The following is a 22,714-nucleotide window of genomic DNA, read 5'->3' as shown; positions in this document are numbered from 1 at the left end:
TTATCTATTATACCTTTTAGTCTTTATTTACACTTTCAGTTTCTCACACTAGAGAAACTTCGGTATTTAGTGTAAAATTTTTATGTGTAATTGTAAATAAATTTTTAACAAAACTGGTCTATGCCTTTCTCTGAGTAAAATCTAAGAAGAGGAAAAAACCCCCATGGTTTGCCACTATTAATATTTTGGTGTGTCATTTTCCCATCATTTTTCTAAATGCAATGTATATAAAATAATTTTTTAAAAAGAAAAGTCTCTTTTACATTTAGGAATGGAACCCAAAGGCAAGCTCTCCCAGGTCCATTTTCTCTGACCCTGGACACATAAGAGGAGAGGCTGGGAACCTGTGGGACAGGACACTCACGTTCCCCACTGGGCAGAGCCTGGCCTTTGACTCAAGCCAGCCCTTCAATCCTATGAGCCCTGCACACCCAGGTGGAGACAGCGGTAACAAGAGCTACAAAGCCACTGAGGGGCCATAACCAGCAATGAAGGGTGGCAAAGAGGAAGAATTCTGGGTACAACAGCAACAGGGCTGGGAGACAGGGAGAGCTTGGTGATGCCAAAAGGGCCCTAGTGAAACCCTTCCTGCAGCTGCTAAGTGGCAGCCCCCCAGGTGGGGTCTTCTTCCTGTTTGTGAGTGTCACTTCTGAAAGGAGGCAGCTCACAGACAGCTGACTGCAAGACCATTCCCCCTGGCTTTGAGGCACTATTTCCCCTTTCCTCCCAAGACTGAGGTGAAGGAAGGGATCCTGGCAAGGGAAAGATTGTTTGTTTTGGTACAGGGGATCGAACTCGGGTCCTTGTAGGGAAAGATTCTTGCAGCCCTTTCCCCCGCCCCCCGCACCCCAAGTGTGTGGCCCACTCTCACTTATTATATATTAGAGAAAAAAACCTGCCTAAAGCAAAACCCTTGAGGGACTCAAGCGACCCACGAAGTTTACTAAAGTCCCCTCACCACAAAAATTCTTTTATAAAATCTTCCAGTGCGATCTTAAGGAACCTTCTCCCCCCAGCCCCGTGTCCCCACAACCCTGGACTGCCCCCATTGCTCCAGCCCAGGGCCCAGCGGCATCCAGTCTGGTCTCCCGCTATCCATCGCCGCCAAGGCTTCCCGTGGGCGCCCCCCTGCTGTGCTGGGGGGGCACGTGGGCTGTGGGCAGTGGAGGCGTGGAAAGAGGTGGGGGAGGAGGGCAGGATCCAGGCCGCCTAGTGGCTGGGTGGGGGGCAGGCCCAGAGGGCTGAAGCTTGCAGCGGGGAGCAGGCCGCGGCCATCAAGGGGCCGTTGTTGCTCTGCAGGCCCTCGGAGGTGCGAAGCTTGGAGGACGTGTCGAGGAAGTTGGACGGTGTAGCAGGTGTGTTGCTGGGCGCATACATCATGGGGGTCGGGTGGTGACTGTTGGGAATGTTGGTGTCTTGGGAAAACGTGCTCAGGGTGGTTTCGAAGTGCCTGTGCGCCACTTGCAGCAGCGGCTTTGCCTGGTCTGGACTGGTTGCCCACGGCCGGGTGCGGAAGCTCGTCGGTGTAGTGCGACGTGAAGGCCCCCCCCCCCCCCCCCAGCGCCGCCAAGGAATCGAGCCACTGCTCGGTCGCTGCCGTGGGGCCAGTGTTGTGGTCCTAAATGTAGTACTGTACTCTTTATATACATGAGAGAATGCCACGCGTGTTTTCTCTGGTCTGACTTCTTGTAGTTAGCATTATTATTTTTCATCCATGTTTGTCTTTAAATTTTTATTTTATTTATTTTTTTCTTTTTTGTTAATTGAGTATCTTTTGGTATCTCTTTATTTTCTTTCATTTTACACTACTTTATAAATAAGGGCTGGGGATTTAGCTCAGTGGTTCCGGCACCTGCCTTGCAAGCACAAGGTCCTGAGTACGATCTCCGGTACCAAAAGAAACAAAAACAAAAAAACCCTACTTTATAAATAATATGAGGTTCTTACCATAATATACATCCATTTTCCCCAGCCAATGGTTCTGTACTTTTGTCGTATTTTTTTTTTTTTTTTTGGTACCGGGGAATCGAACTTGGGTTCTTGCGCTTGAGCAGCAGGCAGCAAAACCACTGAGCTAAATCCCCGGCCCCTGTTGTGTGTTTTTTTATAAATGATACGTCTTGTACAATGCACTGCTATTTTGCTTAGGGAATAGATATTATATGATATTATCTAATAAAAAGATGTTAAAATAGGATGTTTTATATTTTTCTAGATAGTTATTCTTTCTCTTTACTTCCTGCAGATCTAGGATTCTGTCTATTATTTTCCTTAAACCTTAAGAGCTTCTTTGAGCAATGTTTACGTTTTGAACATGTTCTTGTTCTGTCTTCATTCTTGAAGGTTATTTTTGGTGTATATAGAATTCTAGTTTGACTTTCAAGATGTTATTACATTGTCTCTGCCTCCTTGTTTTTTTGGTAAAATGACATCCAGCATTTGTATTGCTGTCTCCCTGTATGTAATGTATATTTTTTCTTCTAGTTGCTTTTACAACTTATTGTTTATCTTGTATTTGCAGCAGTTGATTGTTATTCCTGTCATTTTCTTTGTAGTTATCTTGCATGGATGCCTGAGAATTTTGGATGGTAGTGATGTCTTTCATCAATCATGATTTAAAATATTTTTTCTTACTCATTTTCTCTCTCCTATCTGGGATTCCAAGTCCATGTAGATTATTTTTTATTTGTTTATTTTTTTGAGACAGGGTCTTGATGTGTAGTTTAGACTGGCTTTGAACTCACTATGTAGGCCAGGTTGGCCTCAAACTCACAGTGATCCTCCTGCCTCAGCCTTCCAAGTGCTGGGATCACAGATGTGTGCCACTACACCTGGCTCTAATGTATGTTACGTTAATACACTACTTTTCTACCTGTCTTGGATGTGTTCTTTTTATTTTTAACAATTTTTTTTCCTCTTTTTGTGTTTTAGTTTAAATTCTTTCCATTGATCCATGTTCAACTTTACTGATCCTTTCCTCCACCCTGTCTAATTTGATGTTAGCCTCAAATTTATGATCCTCCTGCCTCGGCATCCTGAGTAGCTGAGACTGCAGGGAAGTGGTAACATTCCTGGTGCCTTTGGAAGAGTTGCTTTGGATTTGATGAAGGCCCCACTTATTTCCAGGGTTTTTTTCCTCTCAGGTCTGCTTCCTCCAGCCTTTACCTGCTAACTCTGCATGCTCTTAATGAGACTGGCAAGAAAAATCTGAGTTAGGTGTTGTGGTGTGTGTCTGTAATCCCAACACTCTGGGAGGTTTGAGACAGGAGGATCACAAGTTCAAGGTTAGCCTGGGCTATTTGGCAACTTAGAAAGATCCTGTCTTAAAGTGAAAAATAAAAAACAGTTGAGGGTTAACTGGCAGAAAGTCTGAGATACATCCATCCAAACACTCTGGGCTGTTGAAAAGAAGGAACCATTCTGGGACACTGAGCTTTCAATCATTGATGTCAGATGTAGGAGAGCTTAAGAAAACCTTCTGTGGTTAAAACAAAGGAGCAAAGAAATTCCTTGAGATACAGAAAGCTGAGAACAAGACTTTATAGGTTTTTTGTTTTTTTGGTACCGGGGATCAAACTCTGGACGTTGCACTTGCGAGGCAGGCACCGGAACCACTGAGCCAAATCCCTGGCCCAAGAACAAGACTGTAAAGAGAAATTACCAGTTACTCAGATGTTAAATGGACTATAAATTTAAAAAGATGTCCTGTGGTTCAGAAAGCTGGAAGCATAAAGAGGTTTCAAGAATCTTCTCCATGATCAGATCTCATTAGTGGGTCACTCTTTAATTCATTTTGTTTTATTTTTCTATCGGTAACCTTCAATGTTGTTTGTATGGAGGAACAGGGAGTCAGGTTTATTAAGATGTAATTCAGTTACATTTGGTCGTTTTTATGTGTATAATTTGTGCCCCCTTTTTAATCACCTTCCACGACCCTTAGTTCTTGGCAACCATTAATGTAATTCCTGTCTTGATAATTTCACTTTTTAAATAATATTATGTAAATGGCGTAAGCATATAGCTTTTTTCACTAAGGATTGATTTGCTTATCATTGTGCCTTAGAGATTTATCAGTATTGTTGTACATAGTTGGCTCCTTTTTGTAACTGAGTAGTATTCCATTGTATGTATGCATATTCAGTCTGTTAAAATGCTTATTTAGAAAATGCAAATTTATTCCAGTATGATTGCTGTATAAGGAAACAATTAGAGCATAACACAAAATTTTGTTTTTCCTTCATTAACCATATAAGAATTCTCAAAATGCATACAAACACACACACACACACACACACACGCATACACGTACTTCAAACACCTACGAGCTACCCAGTTTACTGCCTGTGTTTGTGTTGTTAGCTTCACCCAGCACAACTAGAGTTACAAATTTCTGATTTCAGATGACCTTACTGCTTTACGATAATTTACAAATTTCAACCCTTCTTACTTCTACTTTCATAGCAAATTTAGATCTTTTAAAAAGTGCCATATTTATTGTGGTATTTATGTTAGCTATTTAATGTGTATAAAAATGGTGCCACTGTTTTCATTATGACTATAATTTTTTAAAGCGTCCCTGGTGAAGTGCTTGAGTATGGTGCACCAACCTCATTCCCTCATCAGTCCTGTGGGTCTTGTTCCGTGATTTTGCATAATGTGATGATTTTTAGGATTGCATTTCTCATGTTACAGCAGAACTGACATCATCAGAACTGACATGATAGACATTGGGGTTGAATTTGAATGAAGTTTGGGACTTTTTTTTTTGGTACTGGGGTTTGAACTCAGGACCTTGCACTTGGGAGGCAGACACAGCACCACTGAGCTAAATCCCCAGCCCTGCCTGGGAATATTTTGAGTACAGCTAACAAAAACATTTTTGTACAAGTCTTGGGGAAAAAAGAGACAGATGGTGAGAAGGCAAGGGGAGTAAATTTATTTTATTTTTAAAATTTTTATTTTATATTTAAATTTTATTTTATTTTTCTAGTACATGTTTATGTTACATAATGATTGCATTCACTATAGGGGATTGGTACATGTACATAACACATTGCAATTCCAGAGGGAGTAAATTTAAAGGTCCTGGTGTGGGTGGAGCCCTGGTCATGTCTGTATATTGGAGACTTGGCATGAATTTCATTCTTCATTTGCACCCCACTACCCCCGCACCCCTGATTACCTACCTGTTGAATTGGTCTTGGTCAGTACCACCAAGACCTCCTCTGGATCAACATTTGTTTTCAATTCTAATAGTAGTAAGGATAGATAATAGGAAACGGCAAATTTTCATTTTATCTGGAAGCAAAATTATGGTTGTTGATACACTTAAGTCTGCAATGTGTTGTGTTAGCATTCCATCTCTAACAAATAATCAATTTACAAAGAGAAAAGGATTATTTTGGATCACAGTGTTGGAAGTTTCAGTCCATGATTGATTGGCTCCATTGCTTTCAGGTTTGTGGTAAGGACGCATAGCATAGCAATTTTTTATTTTTTATTTTATTTTATTTTATTTATTTATTTATTTGGTACCGGGATCGAACTCGGAACCTTGAGCTTTCGAGGCAGGCGCCGGACCCACTGAGCTAAATCCCCAGCCCAGCACAGCAATTTTTTAAAAGTTTAATTTTATCAGTAAACTTTTGATATACACAATGATCACATTCATCATAGGGAATTTGTACCTGTACATAATATATCTTGATTTTTCTTTTATTCCCCCATTCCCCTCCCCTCCCTTCAGCCCTTCTTCCCCTCCTTATTTACAAAAGCTTTGTTTCCATTTTTCCTTCTATTCTTTTTTCCTTTTCCCTTCCTTCCCTTTACCCGCCTTGTTCCCTTTTTTATTTGAACATTTTCTTCTCATTTCTTAGTATCTATTATACATTTTGGTCCTTATTTACCCTTTTGTTTTCCTCACACAAGAGAAACAATGCAATATTTAAACATGTGTGTCCAATTTATTTCACTTAAAAATATGGTCTCAAGGTGCATCCATTTACATAAAATTGTCTCAAGTCTATCCTTCTTTATGGCAGAGTAGTACTCCATTGTATATAAAAGCCACTTCTTTATCCATCCATCTGAGGATGGGCATCTAGGCTGTTTCCAAGATTTAGCTATTACAAATTGTGCTGCTATGGACATGGGTGTGGTATGGCAGCATAGCAGTTACAATGTGGCAAAGAGAAGCCATCCACCTTATAGCTGGAAAGTGTAAAAAAGAATAAGAAATGTCCAGAGTCCCACTACTCCCTTTGAGGGCACAGTCCGGGTCATGTGAGGACCTCCCACTGGACCTCACCGCCCAGGGGTTATACCACTCCACTCGTGCCCCTGGCCAGAGACCAAGCCTTTGACACATGGGCTTTTAGAAGACATTTACTCAAACCATGGTATCTGTGTTATTTCTTCATTCGGTCTTGATGTATGAAGACTGCTAACTCATATAATTTATGTATATCTTTTCTAAAGTTGGGGAATTAGATGTGGATTTCTTATCTGTGTTGCAAAGTTCTGGAATAATTTGATGAATAATTATTCTCTTTTACCTTCCAGCATTAAGCAGTCTCACTGCTCTCTGTTTTCCTTAACTTTATTTGTTATTTAATAACACATTGAATGAGATTTATCCTGCTGTAGAAGCTGTCGTCCTGTTTTTAAAAGACCAGAGCAGATCTCTCTGAAGATGACAGGGCTAACCCTACACCTCTTCCCACATCCCATACTCTATGAGATTGGAGAGAGAGGAGAGGAGAGAATCACTCCTCTCTTTTACAGAGAAAACTGTAGCTCTGCCACTTTCATAAAAGCAAATAAGGGCCAAGAAAACTGATCTGGTTAGCTGGAGGCAAAATGCCCTGGTCATGGAATAGGCAGTTTAAATCTGTTCCAGGTGGAGTGACAGCTTGACAGGCAAAGATCTGATGGATAAAAGCGTGGAACATGGACCCAGGGTTAAATCCCAACACTGCTAATTACATAGCCACGGGGAAGTTAAACTCTAGGAACTTGTGTTTCCTCATCTGTTAACACTAGGGCTGGCAGAGACTAGCCAGCCTCTTAGTTTAGTTTGGAAGCGATGGAGAAGGGCAGAAGGATGTAGTTGGTAGGGAGATTTCTGGGCCATGGTGGCCCCTCCTTCCCTCTTTCTGACCTGACATCGGAGAGTCTTTTATTTTCACAGAATTAGTTGAGAATGCAGTTGGAGATCAGGGGCTGGGTAGAGAGTTTTTGTCAGACTGGCTTGTCAAGGAAAATTAGATTTTCTGTGAAGTATGCCATGTGCTGAACCTGAGCCATCTTGCCGTTGCCCTGTCCCAAAGGATGGTTCTTACCTGGAGTACATAGGCTCTCTCTTAATCAGGGCACTGCATTTCTGCTGAATGTTTCATGTGGAACATGGGCACGTGGAGAGACGCTTTCCTAGTGATTAATTAAGAGTGTGGGACTTGCTCTGGCGTGTAGATTTGATCCCAATTTAGCATCTGACTGATCTGGGGCAAGCTTTTTAAGGTTTTAACTGTTTCCTCATATGTCAAATGGGGATAATCAGAGCATATACAATACACAGTGATATTCTGAAGACTAGGCAGTGCACAGAAACCTTGGCTGTAGGTCGTGGTTTAGAGTAAGTCTTCAAAACTGTTAGTCTGTTAGTCTTTATTCTTAGGAAAGTTTAATTTGTGAAAATGTATACATATGTATGATAAAATCCCTTGTTTTGGTGTTTATTCAATTGATAGATTTCCTTTATATATATACATTTGTATTTGGGTTTTTTGGGGTTTTTTTGGTACTAGGGATCAAACTCGGGTCCTTGCACTTGCGCAGCAGGAGGTGAAACCGCTGAGCTAAATCCCCGGCCCTGTATTTGTTTTTTGTTTTTTTGGTATGGGGTTCGAACTCAGGTCCTTAGCTTGCGAGGCAGGTGGTGGAACCACTGAGCTAAATCCCCGGCCCTCTGTATTTGTTTTTAATACTTTGCTTCTTTTTCATTCTATGAGGAATGTGTCACTAGCGGTAAGCCTAGTGTGCCCCAAATAATGCTCATTCTCTTGCTTTCCTTTCCTACTTGGAGGCCTATCATTCTCCCTCATCAATGAACATGATTTCTCAGTAAAACAAAAAAGAATAGTCAGAAGCCCAAGATTTATTTCAGAATATAAAAATAATTTTTATTATTCTGACATTGGTTTGAACCAAGTAAAGGGCTCCTAAAAACTCAGTAAGCATCTGTTGATGGATTTGGTCAAATGAATATCCAGAGAGAGGAGCACAGCCTTTCATCATAACTATCAGTCAACCACTGTATGAATGACTAGGAAGGGGACTAGGAATAAGAGGGTGTCATTTGACTTCTCAGAGGAAACATCAGGTGAGTAACATGATATAAAATTTAAGTTGGTTAACTAAATTAAAGTTAAAGGGTTCAGAGTGTGGTTAGTGGAGTGGGGAGGGACCCACAGGAGAGATAACTCATGGGGTTGCAGGGACAGTCTCCTGGTTCTCCATCTTCAAACACCTCTCCCTCGTTCCTGCTGGACCATTCAAGAATTCGCCTCCAGGTCCCTGATGTATTCCTGGACCCAGTCATTGCTGGAATCGGCACAGATATACAGGCCTTTTTTGGTGAGAAAGCTATGAAGGGGGCAGAAGTATACATATGACAAGGAGTGAGGACATCTTTATCATCTGTGACCTCTCCTATTTCATCCCTAGGGGCAGCTCAAGAGGAATCCATTTTGTCAAGAAATCATCCCCCCAAATAGCAGGTCTCCCAGGCCTTCCCTGGATGATTTGTGGAGATCCGCTCAAGCCTCTTCCTTTCTGCTGTCTCATTCTCTCCTCTCTTCCCTCTACTTCTGGGAAGGTCCTCCCTGGCTCCCTGCAGGCTCTGGCCAATGTCAGGAATAGCCCTGCAGCCTCCTCTGTGTTCTGTATGCGCAACAGACTTGAAAAGGGATTCTTATCCACTAGCTGGTGGACCTGTGAACTGCTTACACATCGACTCTCCCAGGATCCCCCCCGCCAAATCTGTGTCTCCCTAGGGGTAAGGAAAAGAACTGGTACTTACATGATACCATCTGTAAGGCATGTGCCACTGGTCTTAAAATAGGCTACCACAAGATTGTGGGGGATCTGACGGGAGATGAAGGAGAAGCAGCAGTCAGGTGCGGTGTGACGCTTATCTGAGTGAGGGAACAAGGACCACAGGAGTTGCCCAAAACAGGCAAGCTGGAGAGGGCCAGGGAAAGGTGAGGAGACAGCATAGCTCAGAGTTGAGGTGTGGGGGAACACAATTAGAAATAATTTAGCTTTTTGTTGCTTATTAATTTCCTTAGTCTTGACTTTGGTTTTTGTCTATTTTGGCCCTTATCTTACTCTATATGAAATGAAGCTCTCTAGATAATCTATTCCCTTCTCCCAACTCTATTTCAGGGAAATTTCTTTTCCCAATCTCGTAAATCATAAGATAGCTGAGAAAAGTAGGAACATCTCGTCTAAGTTACCCAAGAGGTTGCATTCTTAGGGACTACTATTGAGGCACTTCTAAAACTTACCAGCACCAATGGGAACTAAGTACACAGACCTAGATTCTACCTCCTGGTAATGGCCCAATAAATTAGACTTCCATGTTCTCATCTAAAAATTAGTATAAAACTTCCCCCAACTTCCATTCTGCTGGCCCTAACGATAGACTCCATTTGAATCCTTTCGATGGAAACAGCTGTGTCATGTTGAAACCCAATTCAACACTTGGTTGTTTATTGTGGTGGCTCTTGGGCCGATGTATTTTGACTTTCGGTTAGGGAGCAACAGTTAAAGGAAATGGGACAACAGACTTACCTTCTTCACAGGAGCAGAGCATTGTTGTGCAGAAGAGGACCAAGAGGGCAGTCATGAGGGGCTTCATGATGCTGGACAGGCAGAGGAGTGTGAGCAGAGCTGAGCTGGGGCTTTGCTATCACTATTGCTAGCCTCCTAGGATCTGAGCTATCTCCTTCCTTTTATATACAGCCCCGGACCATGAGGACATAGAAATTGCAGGAGCATTAGCAAGAAACTTTAAGTAGAGTGGTGTCATGTAAGTTGCACAACCCAAAGTTGCCTGTGGTTATGCTGTTTCTTCTTCCCGTGATAGATATTTCTCTGAAGGCAGTGGTCACAGCCTCCTTTGATAAAGCAGTGTACTTTGATGGGCTTTCCACTGTGTGTGTGTGTGTCCCTGTATGTTGCCTAGGGTGACTCAAACTCCTGAGCTCAAGTGGTCCTCTTGTCTTGGCCACCTGAGTAGCTGAGACTATAGGCATGCACCATGGCACATAGAGAGACCTTGTCTCAAAAAACCACAATTGTTCTTAACTTTAATATAGTTAAATATATTGATATACTTATGTATAGGATTAGGGGTTTTGTACTCCAATGAGAAATCTTTTTCTATCCTAAGGTAATAAAGATACCTTTCTCTGTTAACTTCTGGAGGCTTTATTGCTTCAGCATTGATACTTAAATTTAAAATCCATCTAGCTGATTTTTATATTTGATGTGAAGAAGGATTCAAGATTTTTTTTTTGTACCAGGGATCGAACTCAGGATCTTGCTCTTGCCAGGCAAGCACAGAACCACTGAGCTAAATCCTTGGCCCAAGACTTTTTTTTTGTTATATCAATATGTGATGGACCTACCTAGCATTTTTTATTGGAAAAACCATTGTATTAATCAGATTTCTTTGGTGATCACTGACTAATAAGTTAGGAAACTGGCTTGTGTGGTTATAAGGGCTGACATTCTTCTGTGGCTCAGGTCATGTCCCTGTCCTTTAATAGGCAACTGTGAAGGATTGGAGTGGAGGCTGGAGATGACCAGAGAGACTCTGCACAATGTTATGCTCTGAGTTATACATTCTGGGGTATGTTGAGTTTCACAAGGTTCAGCATGTACAAGAATAACTTGACTGCTCATTTTTGGTGGCTAATTGTGTGGAAACATTTTGCCAATGAGAGGAGGTGAGATATTAGTGTGAAAGCCAAAAGTGCGTGGAAAAATCTATAGATTCAGACTTCCTCCCACAGAGCAATGCTCTGCTGCTGCTTCTTGGCCCACACTCAGTGACATACATGGTACTGTCACATTGTCCCGGGCAGCACAAGTCACACGTCAGCCGCACTTTGGGTGAAAAAAGACTGTGACATTATGTAGATTAGTATTTCTAAGAAAAAACATTAACCAGTGGTAGGAAGTTAAGAATTAGTGTCTGGGCTACAGGCATAACAAGAACGGTGAGGTCAGATTTTTAATCATGGCTTGATTCATCAGACAGTCACAGATCCTTACCATGTTCCATTTGTCAGGCTCAACACCAGGTTGTAGACATGAATGTGTATTGAGTATGGGACCTGTATGGATCAGGAGCTCTGAGTGTCCTTATGTTTTGACCCAGGAAGCCCATGGCTAGGAAAATGTCCTATGAAAATAAGCTTCTTTATGGAAGAAGTTGGGTTTTTTTGTATAAAACATTTGATACAGCTTTCTCATAATGATTAAAAATTGAAACCAGTCCAAATATGCACAATAACATTAATGTACAAAGCTGACGGTTGAGTAAATTAGGCAACTCTTAAAAAAGTACTGGGAGGGGCTGGGGATTTAGCTCAGTGTTTCCACCGCCTGCCTCGCAAGTGCAAGGACCCAAGTTCGATCCCCGGTACCAAAAAAAAAAAATACTGGGATAACTTGGAAGAGTCTTTAATGTTATATACAGATAAGAAACATACCAAGTTCTGTCTTTATCTGGACCACAATAATGTGCCCCCTTCCTCTGACACACAGTAAGCAGTAAAAAAAACAAATAAGCAAATAGAACCATGGTAAGCCTAAAAAAAATTCAATAAACATGAGCATGCATGTATCACTGTAATATGATATCTTTAATTATTTTGGAAAGACAGCCAGAAGAGGTTATAGCTGGGTCAAATAGAATTTCTATTTTTAGGGTTTTTTTGAGGAATCTCCACACTTATTTCCACAGTGGTTACATTAGTTTATAGCCACACAACTCATAATAGCTAAATCTTGAAATCAGTCTATAGGTCCATCAACAGGTAAATGAATAAGGAAAATGTGGTATATATACACAATGGAGTTATTAAGAAGGATAAATTGAGTCATTTGTAGGAAAATGGATGTACCTTGAGACCATAATGCTAAGCGAAATAAATTAGACACAGGTTAAATACCACGCACTTTCTCGTTGGTTTTGAGAAACCCAAAGTATAAATAATTTAAGAGTACAATAAAAGTTAAATGATAGGAAACTGAGATGTAGACTTTGTGGAGATGGAAGGGGATCTGAGGATGGAGGGAAATGAGGAGAAGAGGAAGTAAAAATGATTAAGATGTCATCTCTTTATGTACTGTGTATCCCCAAGATAATTATAGTTACTATATATTGGAAACATATACTAATAAAAAAGAAAAGAAAAAAAAAGAAAAATGCACTTGAAATAAAGAAATAGGAATTTTGAATGTGGTTAGGTTTGGGTAATAGAATTTTTCCTGCCTTCAAGGGAAATTTCCTCAGATTATATCTCAGAATTCATATATGCCACAATGGGAAGGCAAGAATGTAGAGAAAAATTCACATGTTCTTACCTGCATTTGCCCTGCTGCTTACCCCAGCTTCCATATACTAAATCAGTTTCTATTTTTGTTTGCTTTTTGCATATTTAAAAGATTAGTGTTTATTCTGGGGAATAATTTATAGTTCACATTATAAATAATGTAAAAAAATTTGAATTACAAGCCACCCTCATATTTGCCTCTCCTGTCGCTGAAGCTTCCCTCACATTGCTGTTTCCACCCAGGGCGTGCCTTTATCTTGGGTCATGCTTCCATGACTCAGTGGCATTATCACCAGCACATCCATGCTGTTGGATTAGCTGGAGAAGCTAGCAGGGCCTCAGCTCTGTGGGAGAAATGCTTTGTCTTCAGGTTTGCTTTGGTGAGAAGGCAGCAGTTAACTTAGTCTCAGGGTGACACCAGCATCTCACCTCCTTGCACTGTGGAAACCATTTCCCCATCAAGTAAGCAGAGGACCCATTCTTCCAAATAGCCTGAGCCCTTGTGGTGACCCAGAGCTCTCCTGGTTTATTTGTTGCACAGTGCAACACCAACACCATCGTTAAAGCCCCCCCCCCTCAAACTTTCATCTTCTGATGTCCCAAGGCTGCCTATAAAGAGATGTCTTAGACCCCAGAAGGAGGAATCAGCTATATGTCCTCAGGTCCCAGCTCTACTTGGCCACCACTTGAATTCACTCATCCTCTGCTGCCCAGTGACATGGAGGCCCAGTGGCTGCCCTCACTGTCCTGATCCTCACTGAGACCCTTTTCTCTCAGACCTGCTCTGCCTCATGTGAGTCTGTCTTTTGCTCTTGGATTCCCCCCTTTCTGGGCCTGGCTTGGACCACAGTGTGAAGTCTGTGGCTAAGATCTTCATACAGGGAGCTCCAGAAGGATTTTGAGATTAGTTTCCAGAGAATTTTCCTTCCTAAGGGGTTTAGCAATTCTGTTCAGTTCTGGGAGACAGAGAGGGAGAGAGAGTCTCATTTCATGGATGAGAAAATGGAGGCCCATGTGGGATTTCGTAAGAAGTAGAATCTGGATCCAGTTGGCTCCCTGGCCTGCTGTGTAGCCTTGGTTGCCTTCCAAGCCTTTTTTCCCTCAACAATCACTTGAGCTCTTCCTGTCTTGTCTGTCGTAGTGGGTGCTGACACCCCGACTGCCTGCTGCTTCTTTATCTCCCAGAAGATCCCACGCAATTTTGTGGTGGACTATTATGAGACGAGCAGCCAGTGCCCCAAGCCAGCTGTCATGTAAGGGCTGGTCTCTGTGTTCACCCCTGAGGAGGGAGAGTGGGCTGAAGGGAGACCCCCCCAGGGTCCTCAGCTCCCTTAGGTCGGTGAGGGCAGGAGTCCAGGGGAGACCCCGGGGTGTTTTCTGACCTGACCTGGGGCCTGCAGGGAGTCCAGAAAGACCTTCCCCTGGGAGGTGGGAAGAGAGGGGAGGGGCAGCAGGAAGCTGGCTTTCTGGGGGAGACACTTGGGGAATCTGCGAACCTCAAGGTTAGGGGGGCAATTTATGAGCATGTGGACAGGCCCTGGGATGTCTGGGCAGAGAAGGATGCGGAGGTCCCAGGATTCCCTGACTGGAGGCCTCAGTGTTGCCTCCTTTCCCTTCCTCCACAGCTTCCAAACCAAGAGAGGCCGGGAGGTCTGTACTGACCCCAGAAATACCTGGGTCCAGAAATACATCACCGACCTGGAGCTGAACTCCTGAGTGGCCTGGAGGTGGCAAGGAGGCCTTGGACCTGTGGGCTGATTTGGGAGCAAACACCTGAGCCAGGGTGGTGACCCTGCAGTTCTGGAGGCCACTTCTTCTGTGCGTCCCATCGTCACCCCAGCCACATTCTGGGGTCCTCCTTAACATTCATTTTAAGTTTATGTATCTCATTTCATTTTTGTAATTTATTGCCATTTTTAAATTGTGTTATTCAGTGACTGTTTCCTCTGACATGATATCCTCATCACCATCTTTCCCCTTTCTTTGCAGCGCTTTTTGAATTCTTCTATATGTGACTCAATGAGTGTAATTAAACATCTACAGAAAAATTGTATCTTGTATCACACAACAAATGCTTATTGAATAATTTTTCCCAGCACTGCTTTTAAAATATGAAAAGCCACTTATATAAACAGTAAACCAGCATTTTCTTTGCATTGAGTCCTTTGATTTTTGTTTTCCAAACTAAGAATTTACAGTTGAGAGGAATACTGGAAGAAGGGTAGGGGAATATGAAAAGAGACAGGAACCACAAGAATGGGAAAGAGTACTACTGCAGTCATAACCGGATGTTCCCTGGAGATGCTTTCCTGGAACATGGAAACTGACACTCATCATTTTACAACCAGATCACAATAGATATGGTCAATAAAATTTTCTACTTAAATTACAAGATGATGCATTTTTATGCACATAAATTGTTTTTCATAAAGTTTTCCTAAGAATGATGGCTAACATTTGTTGAGGGCTTTATCAAATGCTGGGTTCTGTGTTAAGTGCTTGCTTATGTTAGCAAGAGTCTTAGCAAGCTCTGCTAGTAGACTAGCCAAGACTTGCGACTTGGAAGTCAGCTGAGAACCTCAGTCAGATTCTCTGTTGTTCACTGGTCTGCTTTTGAGGGGAATAAATTTACATCCATCTCTGGGGTGAGGCTTGGAGGCTCCAGTGACCAGAGTTAGCAAACAAATATAGAAAGGCAGATGTGGTGATACATGTCTGTAATCCCAGCTACTCAGGAGGCTGAGGCAGGAGGACCACAAGTTTGAAGCTAGCTTGGGCAACTTAGCAAGACCCTGTCTCAAAATAAAAAAGGCTGGGGATGTAGCTTACTGGTAGGGTGCTTTCCTAGCATGTTTAAGGGAACGAGCTCAATCCTCAGTACTGCCAAGTGAATAATAATAATGATGATAATAATAATTTTTAAAAGACTATGTCTTGTGTAATATTTGATATATACTTAAAAAAATTGTTACTAATTTGAAACTTAAATTCAACTGGGCATCCTGTATTGTATCTGGCAACCTTCTGCAGAGAGAATACTTCTTACAAAGGTGTCTATTTCTTGTGTTAAATGGTACCTAAGGATTAGTTAAAGTGTAGAGCAGTGCTTACTCAACCTTGAACTCACAGTAGAATCCCTCAGGGAGTTTGTAAGCTCCAGTACCAAGGCTTCACCTCCAAAGTTACAAATTTAGTTGGATTTGGGTGAGACCTGACATAGAGTAATTTAAAAACTCCCCAGGTGATGTTAATGGAAACCAAGTTCAAACCACCGTTGATGTACAATCATAGGCTGTTTTTCTACAGCCTTTCAGAGACAATGTCACTCCTGATTTTTGAAGGCTTCCAATACAGTTGTTTTTGATTAATTCCTCAAGATAGTTCATTAGGGGCTGAAAATCTGTCAGACACAACGTCACATCTAGAATGGAGTTTGAAACCCGTCTTTGTCCAGTGTGGAGCTGGGAGTCCTACCCTACACACGGTTCCACATTATTGACTTGTATCACTACATTGCCCTCTGCTGGTGGAACAATGCTGCAGCCATGGAGCCTCTGCAATTGGCTTCTTGCCTCTGATGCATCCCAGCTACCTTCACCGAGAACACAGGTCTTCACTGTGATGGTCGAATTCATGTGTCAACTTGATTGGGCTAAGCATTGTGTAGGTAGCTGGTAAAATATCATCTCTGGGTGGGTCTGTGAGGTCTTTCCAGAAGACATCAACATTTAAATCAAAAGACTGGGTTAAAGATCTTCTCTCACCAATGCTGGTAGCCATCATTCAATCCATTGAGGGCTCAAGGAGAACAAAGAGGCAGAGGCAGAGGAATTCATCCTCTTGGTTTGAGTTGAGACATTTCATCTTCTTCTGACACTGGACATCGGCCTTGCTGGTCCTTGGGCCTTTGGGCTTAGACAGGGACTTGGGCCATCATCTCCTGCTTCCATTCTAAGGCCTTTGAACTTGGACTGGGACTTACAGTCAGCTCCCCTGGTTCTCAAGTCTTTGGAGTCAGACTTTGGACTGAATTATACCACTGACTTTTCTGGTTCTCCAGCTTGCTGCAGGCCTCCATAAGTGTGTCAGCCAGTACCTAATATATCTATTTATCTACATATCTATATCTTATGTATGCCAGTACATATCTATGTATCTATATCAAAGGCATGAAGAGAGAAGAGAGAGAAAAAGAGAGAGGCACCTGTTTTGTTTCTCTGTAGAACCCTAATACATTTATTTATCAACAAGATAGCTAGGAGGGATCTGAGAAGGAGATCAGACTGATTCTAGACCCAACGTTTGTGTCCTGCCTAATCTCTTCCCTTTGTATTTCTGTTTATACTAACGTTGGTTTGGAGTGGTGCTTTTCTAGGCGTGTAAGCTTCAGATTCTCAACCAGCTGGGTTTGTGGGCAATAAGCAGAAAGGGTCTTTCTTACAAAAATTATTATCTTTCCTTCTCTGCTATCAGGAAAATTAGTTTAAAAGTAAATCTCTTTTTTAGTTAGCCTTACTGACTTATGCAAGAAACAATGGGTCTTGGATATCTTGAAGTTTTCTTTTTGGTGAGACCTTGGAAGGCAGATGGCCTTAAAATATATAGCAGGCTAGGGTTAGGGATTTAGCTCAGTGGTGCTGATGCCTGCCTCTTAAGCACAAGGTCCTGAGTTCGATCCCTGGTACAAAACACACACACACACACACACACACACACACATATGTGGCAGGCCATAGGGATAACCAACTGTTCTGCTAATTAGAGGTGTCTTCAACCTCAGATCCTGCACTCAGTCAGCTCTACTTTTTGAGGTCTGTTACTTACAACACTGTGGTTTGTATTAGTAAAAAATGTTTTCAATATTAGAAAAACTTGACCCAATCTGTCATAAATGATAAGGGGAACTTAGCTCACACAACCAAAGCTTCAAACAGTACAGTTAGCTTCAGGAAAAAACTTGATCCAGTGGTGACCATAGACCACTAGTGGTGAACCTTTTAGAGCTTTCAATGGTACAAACAGCCCACTGTGGCCCGCATGCCATAGGTTTGCTACTGCTACCATAGATCATGTTTCTTTCTAAATTTCTGGTCTTCCATTTTAAAAGTTTAATAATAAGACTGGTTATTTTTCTTAGAGCAATATGGCTGTGAGAAGAGATTGTTGGTGTCCTCATATCTTGAGTCAAGAGCCCGGGGCCCATTTTTATTGGTTTAGCTTAGGTTAGGAGCATATCTCTTAATCCAGGAGTCAGCAGAACAGGTGGGCTGCACTTGATCTACTACTTGTTTTTATATGGCCTGAAAGCTTAAGATTTTATATTTATTAAATAATTGAAAAAAATCAAAAGAATTATTTTGAGACACATGAAAATTATGTGAATTTCAAAGTTTAGTGTTAATAAAAATATTTTGTTGGAACACAGGCAGACTAATTTGCTTATATATTGTCTATAGCTATTTTCACACTAGAATAGAGTTGTGTTTTGTGACAGGGGTTGTATGACCCACAAAACCTGTAACAGTAATTATTGGCCCTTTATAAAGTTTGCTAACCTCTATCTTAACCAACCCTTGGGGCTAGGGAAATGGGTTCATTGATTTATTTGAGCTGATCAGTTCTGTAGCAAGCAATAGTGATGAACTCACAGTGCACAACTACAAAAGGAGGTAGATGATTTTCCAAAGGATCACTTAAGGACAAAGGGGGAAAACAAAGAACTGAGGATCAGACATATCTAATAAGCATATCCAACTTTCTTATATTAATTTTGTCTTTATATGTGAAATGTACTAATTATTTTGTGATTTATATCTCACCATTATGTTTTCTTCCCCAACTGAAGGTTTAGTCTGAACTGTCTTCTCATGTGCCAGTCAGTGTTTTAGAGACTTCCTGACTTTTTTTTGGTACCAGGGATTGAACTCTGGACCTTGGGCTTGCAAGGCAGGTGGTGGAACCACTGAGCTAAATCCCTGGCCCAAGACTTCCTGACTTTATTCAGTATTCTTTTCTACTTTTACAGTAATAATAAGCTCCACTGCTATTCTATACCTTCCTGAATAAAGGACTTAGATCGGGATATTCCATCTTGCTCTATACATGATGGCTAGTTCCTGAGTCCTGGGCTAAATTTTTGTTAATGACTTTGTGTGCTCAACTAACCCATTAGCAGCTAGGACCATACAATCTTTATACAGAGGTAAAGGACGGAGTGGGCAGCCCAGTGGGTTCATTAGTCCCACTTGAAGCTCAGTGAAGGGGCCTCAAGAGAGAAATCTGTAAAAACTGGGGTTGTCTGGAGCAAGGTAACTCATTTTCTTGTATGTCTGCTTGCACAACGAACTTGTTGATTTGCCCAAGCCAAAATAAGCAGTGGGGAAGAAAACAGGAGACAGAGGGCAAGGCAAAGAAAAAGAGTGTTGGGGTCCACACCCACCACCTGGCTGAGGTTTCCATGGACCAGCTGATCAGGGGCAGGCAGGGCTTGAGCCTTCTTGCCAGCGTCCCTTCAAATGTGTTAGGGGAACAATATATTCCACTTTGGGGGAAGACTCCATTTGTGCTGGATGTGCCAGCATAATTATTAATACTATATCCTTTAATTTTTAAATCACCCATCTGGCACTCCCAGGAGGCTAAGGCAGAAAGACTGCAAGCTCGAGCCTGGTGTGGGCAATTATCAAGACCTTGTCCCGAAACAACAAAAACTTAAAATAAAAACTCTGCTCATCCTACCGGGCCGGGGCTTTAGCTCAGTGGTTTCGCTGCCTGCTGCGCAAGTGCAAGGACCCGAGTTCGATCCCTGGTACCAAAACAAAAAAACAAAAAACCCCCCAAAACACAAACCCTGCTCATCCTACCAATAGGAGGGAGATACACTGAGCTGTGAGATGGTCTCAGGCTGCTGACCACAAAGGTCTCTGGCTGGGTAAGGGCTGAGGTTGTCTCCCTTCATCTATAAGTCATGGCACGGGGCTGAGAGTGCTCCAAGAGAATGCCTTTTTTAATGTGCTCAAGGAGTCTTCCAGGCTAGCAAAGGCCAGTGGTTTGAGCTGAGGGGAGAAGTGAAAGATGTTGGACAAGAGTGGGATCCCACATGAATATAGTAATTTTCCCTTTCCCTTCGTAGAGCTATTTTCCCTGCCATTCCACATTCAGGGAACCTCTCAGCTGAGTTTGTGTGGGTAGCATTATAATATCTATTAACACTGCCCTTTCTTAGTAATGAATCCAAACTCCATGTCATGACATGCATGGCTTTTATGGTCTAATTCCATTTAAATTTCCAAAGACACACCCAGACATTTCCTGTAGCACTCCCTATGCTCCAGGGATATTTCCCTAAGTACATTTCTTTTATGGTCTACATATATTGGCCTTTATGTTTTAATACTCAGCTTAAATTTCAGTTTCATTAGAAATCTTATTTTCCATTAGAAATCTTATTTTCCCTCACTGTCTTACTCTTGGGCATTTTTCTACTGATTAATGATTATCTTTTATTTATGTTTAGTATATTACAAATCTTTGATGGCAGAGATGATAAATATATTTTATTTATCTTTGTTTTCTAGGAACTTAGAGCAGTATTACCAGATACCCATGTATAGCAAAAATAGAATAAATGCTAGATGGGAGAAAAAGAGGATAAAGGGAGAATGAAAATGAGTAACATAAAACAGATTACAAGGGAGAAGCAAAATCTGAGCATCAAAGACAATTTTTATAAATGAAGAATATGACCAGTACTAAGCACAGATGACACCTAAGTTTGATTCATGAAATATGTAACGATCCCTCCACTGAGAATCACAAGTAGAGTTCACTATTTCATCTATTGCTTGATAACTAATAAAATATATCTCATTTATTTGAGGGTTATAAAAAGCAATTTAATTTCACTTTAAAAGTCAAAGCATGAAGAATCTCCAAATACATTACTTTGCAAGCTAATCTGATCAAATAACATCTTTTTAGCAAGGTATCAGGAACCACAAATATACAGACTAGCATTGGATTCCTGTAAAATATTTCACAGAAGAAAGTGATGTCTAATGGTGTCCAAGAAAAATTTTAGGAGTCAGACCATGACAGGTAATACTCTGAAGTAGAAAAGCAAAAGTGCTTTTTTCAAGGGTCATGTTTAAATTAATTATGATATGTTTTTGGAAATCAATTTTCCCTCCTTGGATTTGAATATAGTTTATTCTTCCTGAAATTCATGTTGGAGCTTAAATCCCATTGTGAAATATTAAGAGGGCAGAAATTTAATATGACTGCTGTGTTCAAAAGTGGGGCCTTTGGGAAGTGATTAGGTTAGTTGGATAAGTTAATTAGAATGGGGCTCTACAATCAAATACTTGTGGTTTTATAAGAAGATAGGAAGAGACCAGAGGAGATACACATGCACACTCCTTGTCTCGTGATTAAGTCTTGTGTTGCCTTAGGACTTTGCCAGCAAGAAGCTATCACAAGATGCAGTCCCTTGACTTTGGACCAGAATGGTGAGCCCAAATGAACTTCTTTTAGTTATTATTTATCCAGTGTATAGTATTGTGTTATTAGAAACAGAAAACAGACCACATTTCTTTGGATGATTTTAAGGTTTTTAACTTCAATCTCAGGTCCAAAAAATTCGGATCAAATATTATTTTTTAAAAAAATCTTTGTACTGGGCCGGGGATTTAGCTCAGTGGTGCCACTGCCTGCCTCGCAAGTGCAAGGTGTCCCGAGTTTGATCCCTGGTACCAAGAAAAGAAAAGAAAAAAGAAAGGAAAAAGAAAAAATCTTTGTACTGCTCATTTGGGGAAATCTTTTAAGTATTCCAGAGGATAACTGACTTGATTGTACCTATGAACATTCTTTTTTTTTTTTTTTTTTTGGTACCAGGGATTAAACTCAGGTCCTTTGCACCTGCAAAGCAGGCGCTGGAACTACTGAGCTAACTCCCTGGCCCAGTTATGAATATCCTTGCCTGATATAGAAAACTAATAGGCAAAAGAGAATATTTGGAAGATTCATCAGTAGTCTGACAGAATCTGGTTAATCTCTCATCGATGACTGTGAGAATTCTTGGTATACATTTTTTGTTCCAAGGAGTCAGACTAATGTAGCTGTAACAGAGTCATGCTTAATCTCTCAAAGTCAGTAATATACTCAAAAGTAATATTCAATTAAAGTAAGCTTTTTTGAAATTCAATCATAACAAATTTTTAAAGGACATACCTCATTCTGTGATTCCTATTTTGATAAATGGCATTATTTTCCAAAGAGAAGCCCAAGTCAGAAAGCAAAATCGTCCTAGATTCCTCACTATTATATTGCTTCTCTTTCTCATTATATCATCACTCACTATACTCAATGCCCGTACAGTTTTACTTTTACTCTGCTAAATTTCTAAATTGTTTTGTATATCTGTTTTTGCTTCTTGTGAACCTAGTTTTTGTATGTGACTTTAGGGCATCCTCATTACCTTAATGGATAAAACACTAAACTCTCTTTCTATATACTTCACATGCTCCTCTTTCGAACTTTTCTAGCTTATTAAATGACAACTCTATTTTTCCAGTTTATCAGTTAAAATACTTTTTCTTGTGCTGTATCAAATGCGCGACTGCATCATACAGGGCCAACTTTTTAAATGTACCCGTTGTCAGCCTTTTCTCACTATCTTCTCACTGATAGCCAACCCACTGTTATCTATCTGTGATCTAATATGTTGAAATAGTCCTTTAACTCTTCTATTTTGATGCTTGATTCACTGTGATCTATTCTCCTAAAAGTATCCAGAAAATTCTCTTCCTAGAACATACCTCAGATCATACCGCTCTCTGCTTTGAATTTTCAGTGGTTTTTCCATGTCACTAAATCCTCAGCAAGGCTTGTAAGTATGGGTGTACTCTTTCCCTGCTGCTTTTCTGAACTGACTTCCTCATATTTTCCCCGTCTACATTTCAGCCTTTTTGGCCTCTTGGCAATTTCTTGTACATGCCAAGCACACTCCTGACTTAGAGACTTTGCATTTAGTGTCCCTCCAGCCTGGCACATTCTTCCCACAGATAAGCACTTGACTAGCCTTATCACAC

The 22,714-nt window shown here is 41.2% G+C and overlaps 3 protein-coding genes across 3 annotated transcripts in view; 2 read left to right on the top strand and 1 right to left on the bottom strand.

The window, feature by feature from the left end:
- The first annotated feature begins 1,189 nt into the window (after positions 1-1,189).
- LOC110346896 (protein FAM170A-like) overlaps positions 1,190-22,714 on the top strand; it is a 36,371-nt gene continuing 14,846 nt past the window's right edge. The window contains exon 1 of the mRNA XM_087191472.1: positions 1,190-1,355. The gene's annotated coding sequence lies outside the window, so the exon portion shown is untranslated. The remainder of the gene's footprint in view (positions 1,356-22,714) is intronic.
- Positions 8,162-10,009, bottom strand: LOC101714634 (C-C motif chemokine 3). Its single transcript, XM_004870670.4, has 3 exons — positions 9,853-10,009; positions 9,080-9,194; positions 8,162-8,643 (listed from the first exon to the last, which is right to left on the bottom strand). The coding sequence occupies exons 1-3, from the start codon at positions 9,917-9,919 to the stop codon at positions 8,553-8,555; spliced, it is 273 nt and encodes a 90-aa protein (XP_004870727.1). The 5' UTR covers positions 9,920-10,009; the 3' UTR covers positions 8,162-8,552.
- LOC106008232 (C-C motif chemokine 3) lies at positions 13,235-14,765 on the top strand. The gene is given in 4 exon segments (XM_013067747.3): positions 13,235-13,348; positions 13,351-13,419; positions 13,768-13,879; positions 14,252-14,765. Coding segments are annotated over 4 exon segments (342 nt in total). The 5' UTR covers positions 13,235-13,278; the 3' UTR covers positions 14,343-14,765.

Source organism: Heterocephalus glaber, unplaced genomic scaffold, assembly GCF_053883595.1.
Source record: "Heterocephalus glaber isolate CG9 unplaced genomic scaffold, H.glaber_assembly_v1.0 deba00001564, whole genome shotgun sequence".
In the NCBI taxonomy this organism is placed as follows: Eukaryota; Metazoa; Chordata; class Mammalia; order Rodentia; family Bathyergidae; genus Heterocephalus; species Heterocephalus glaber.
Note: the sequence above shows the minus strand (reverse complement) of the source record. Positions and strands in the feature narration are given on the sequence as shown.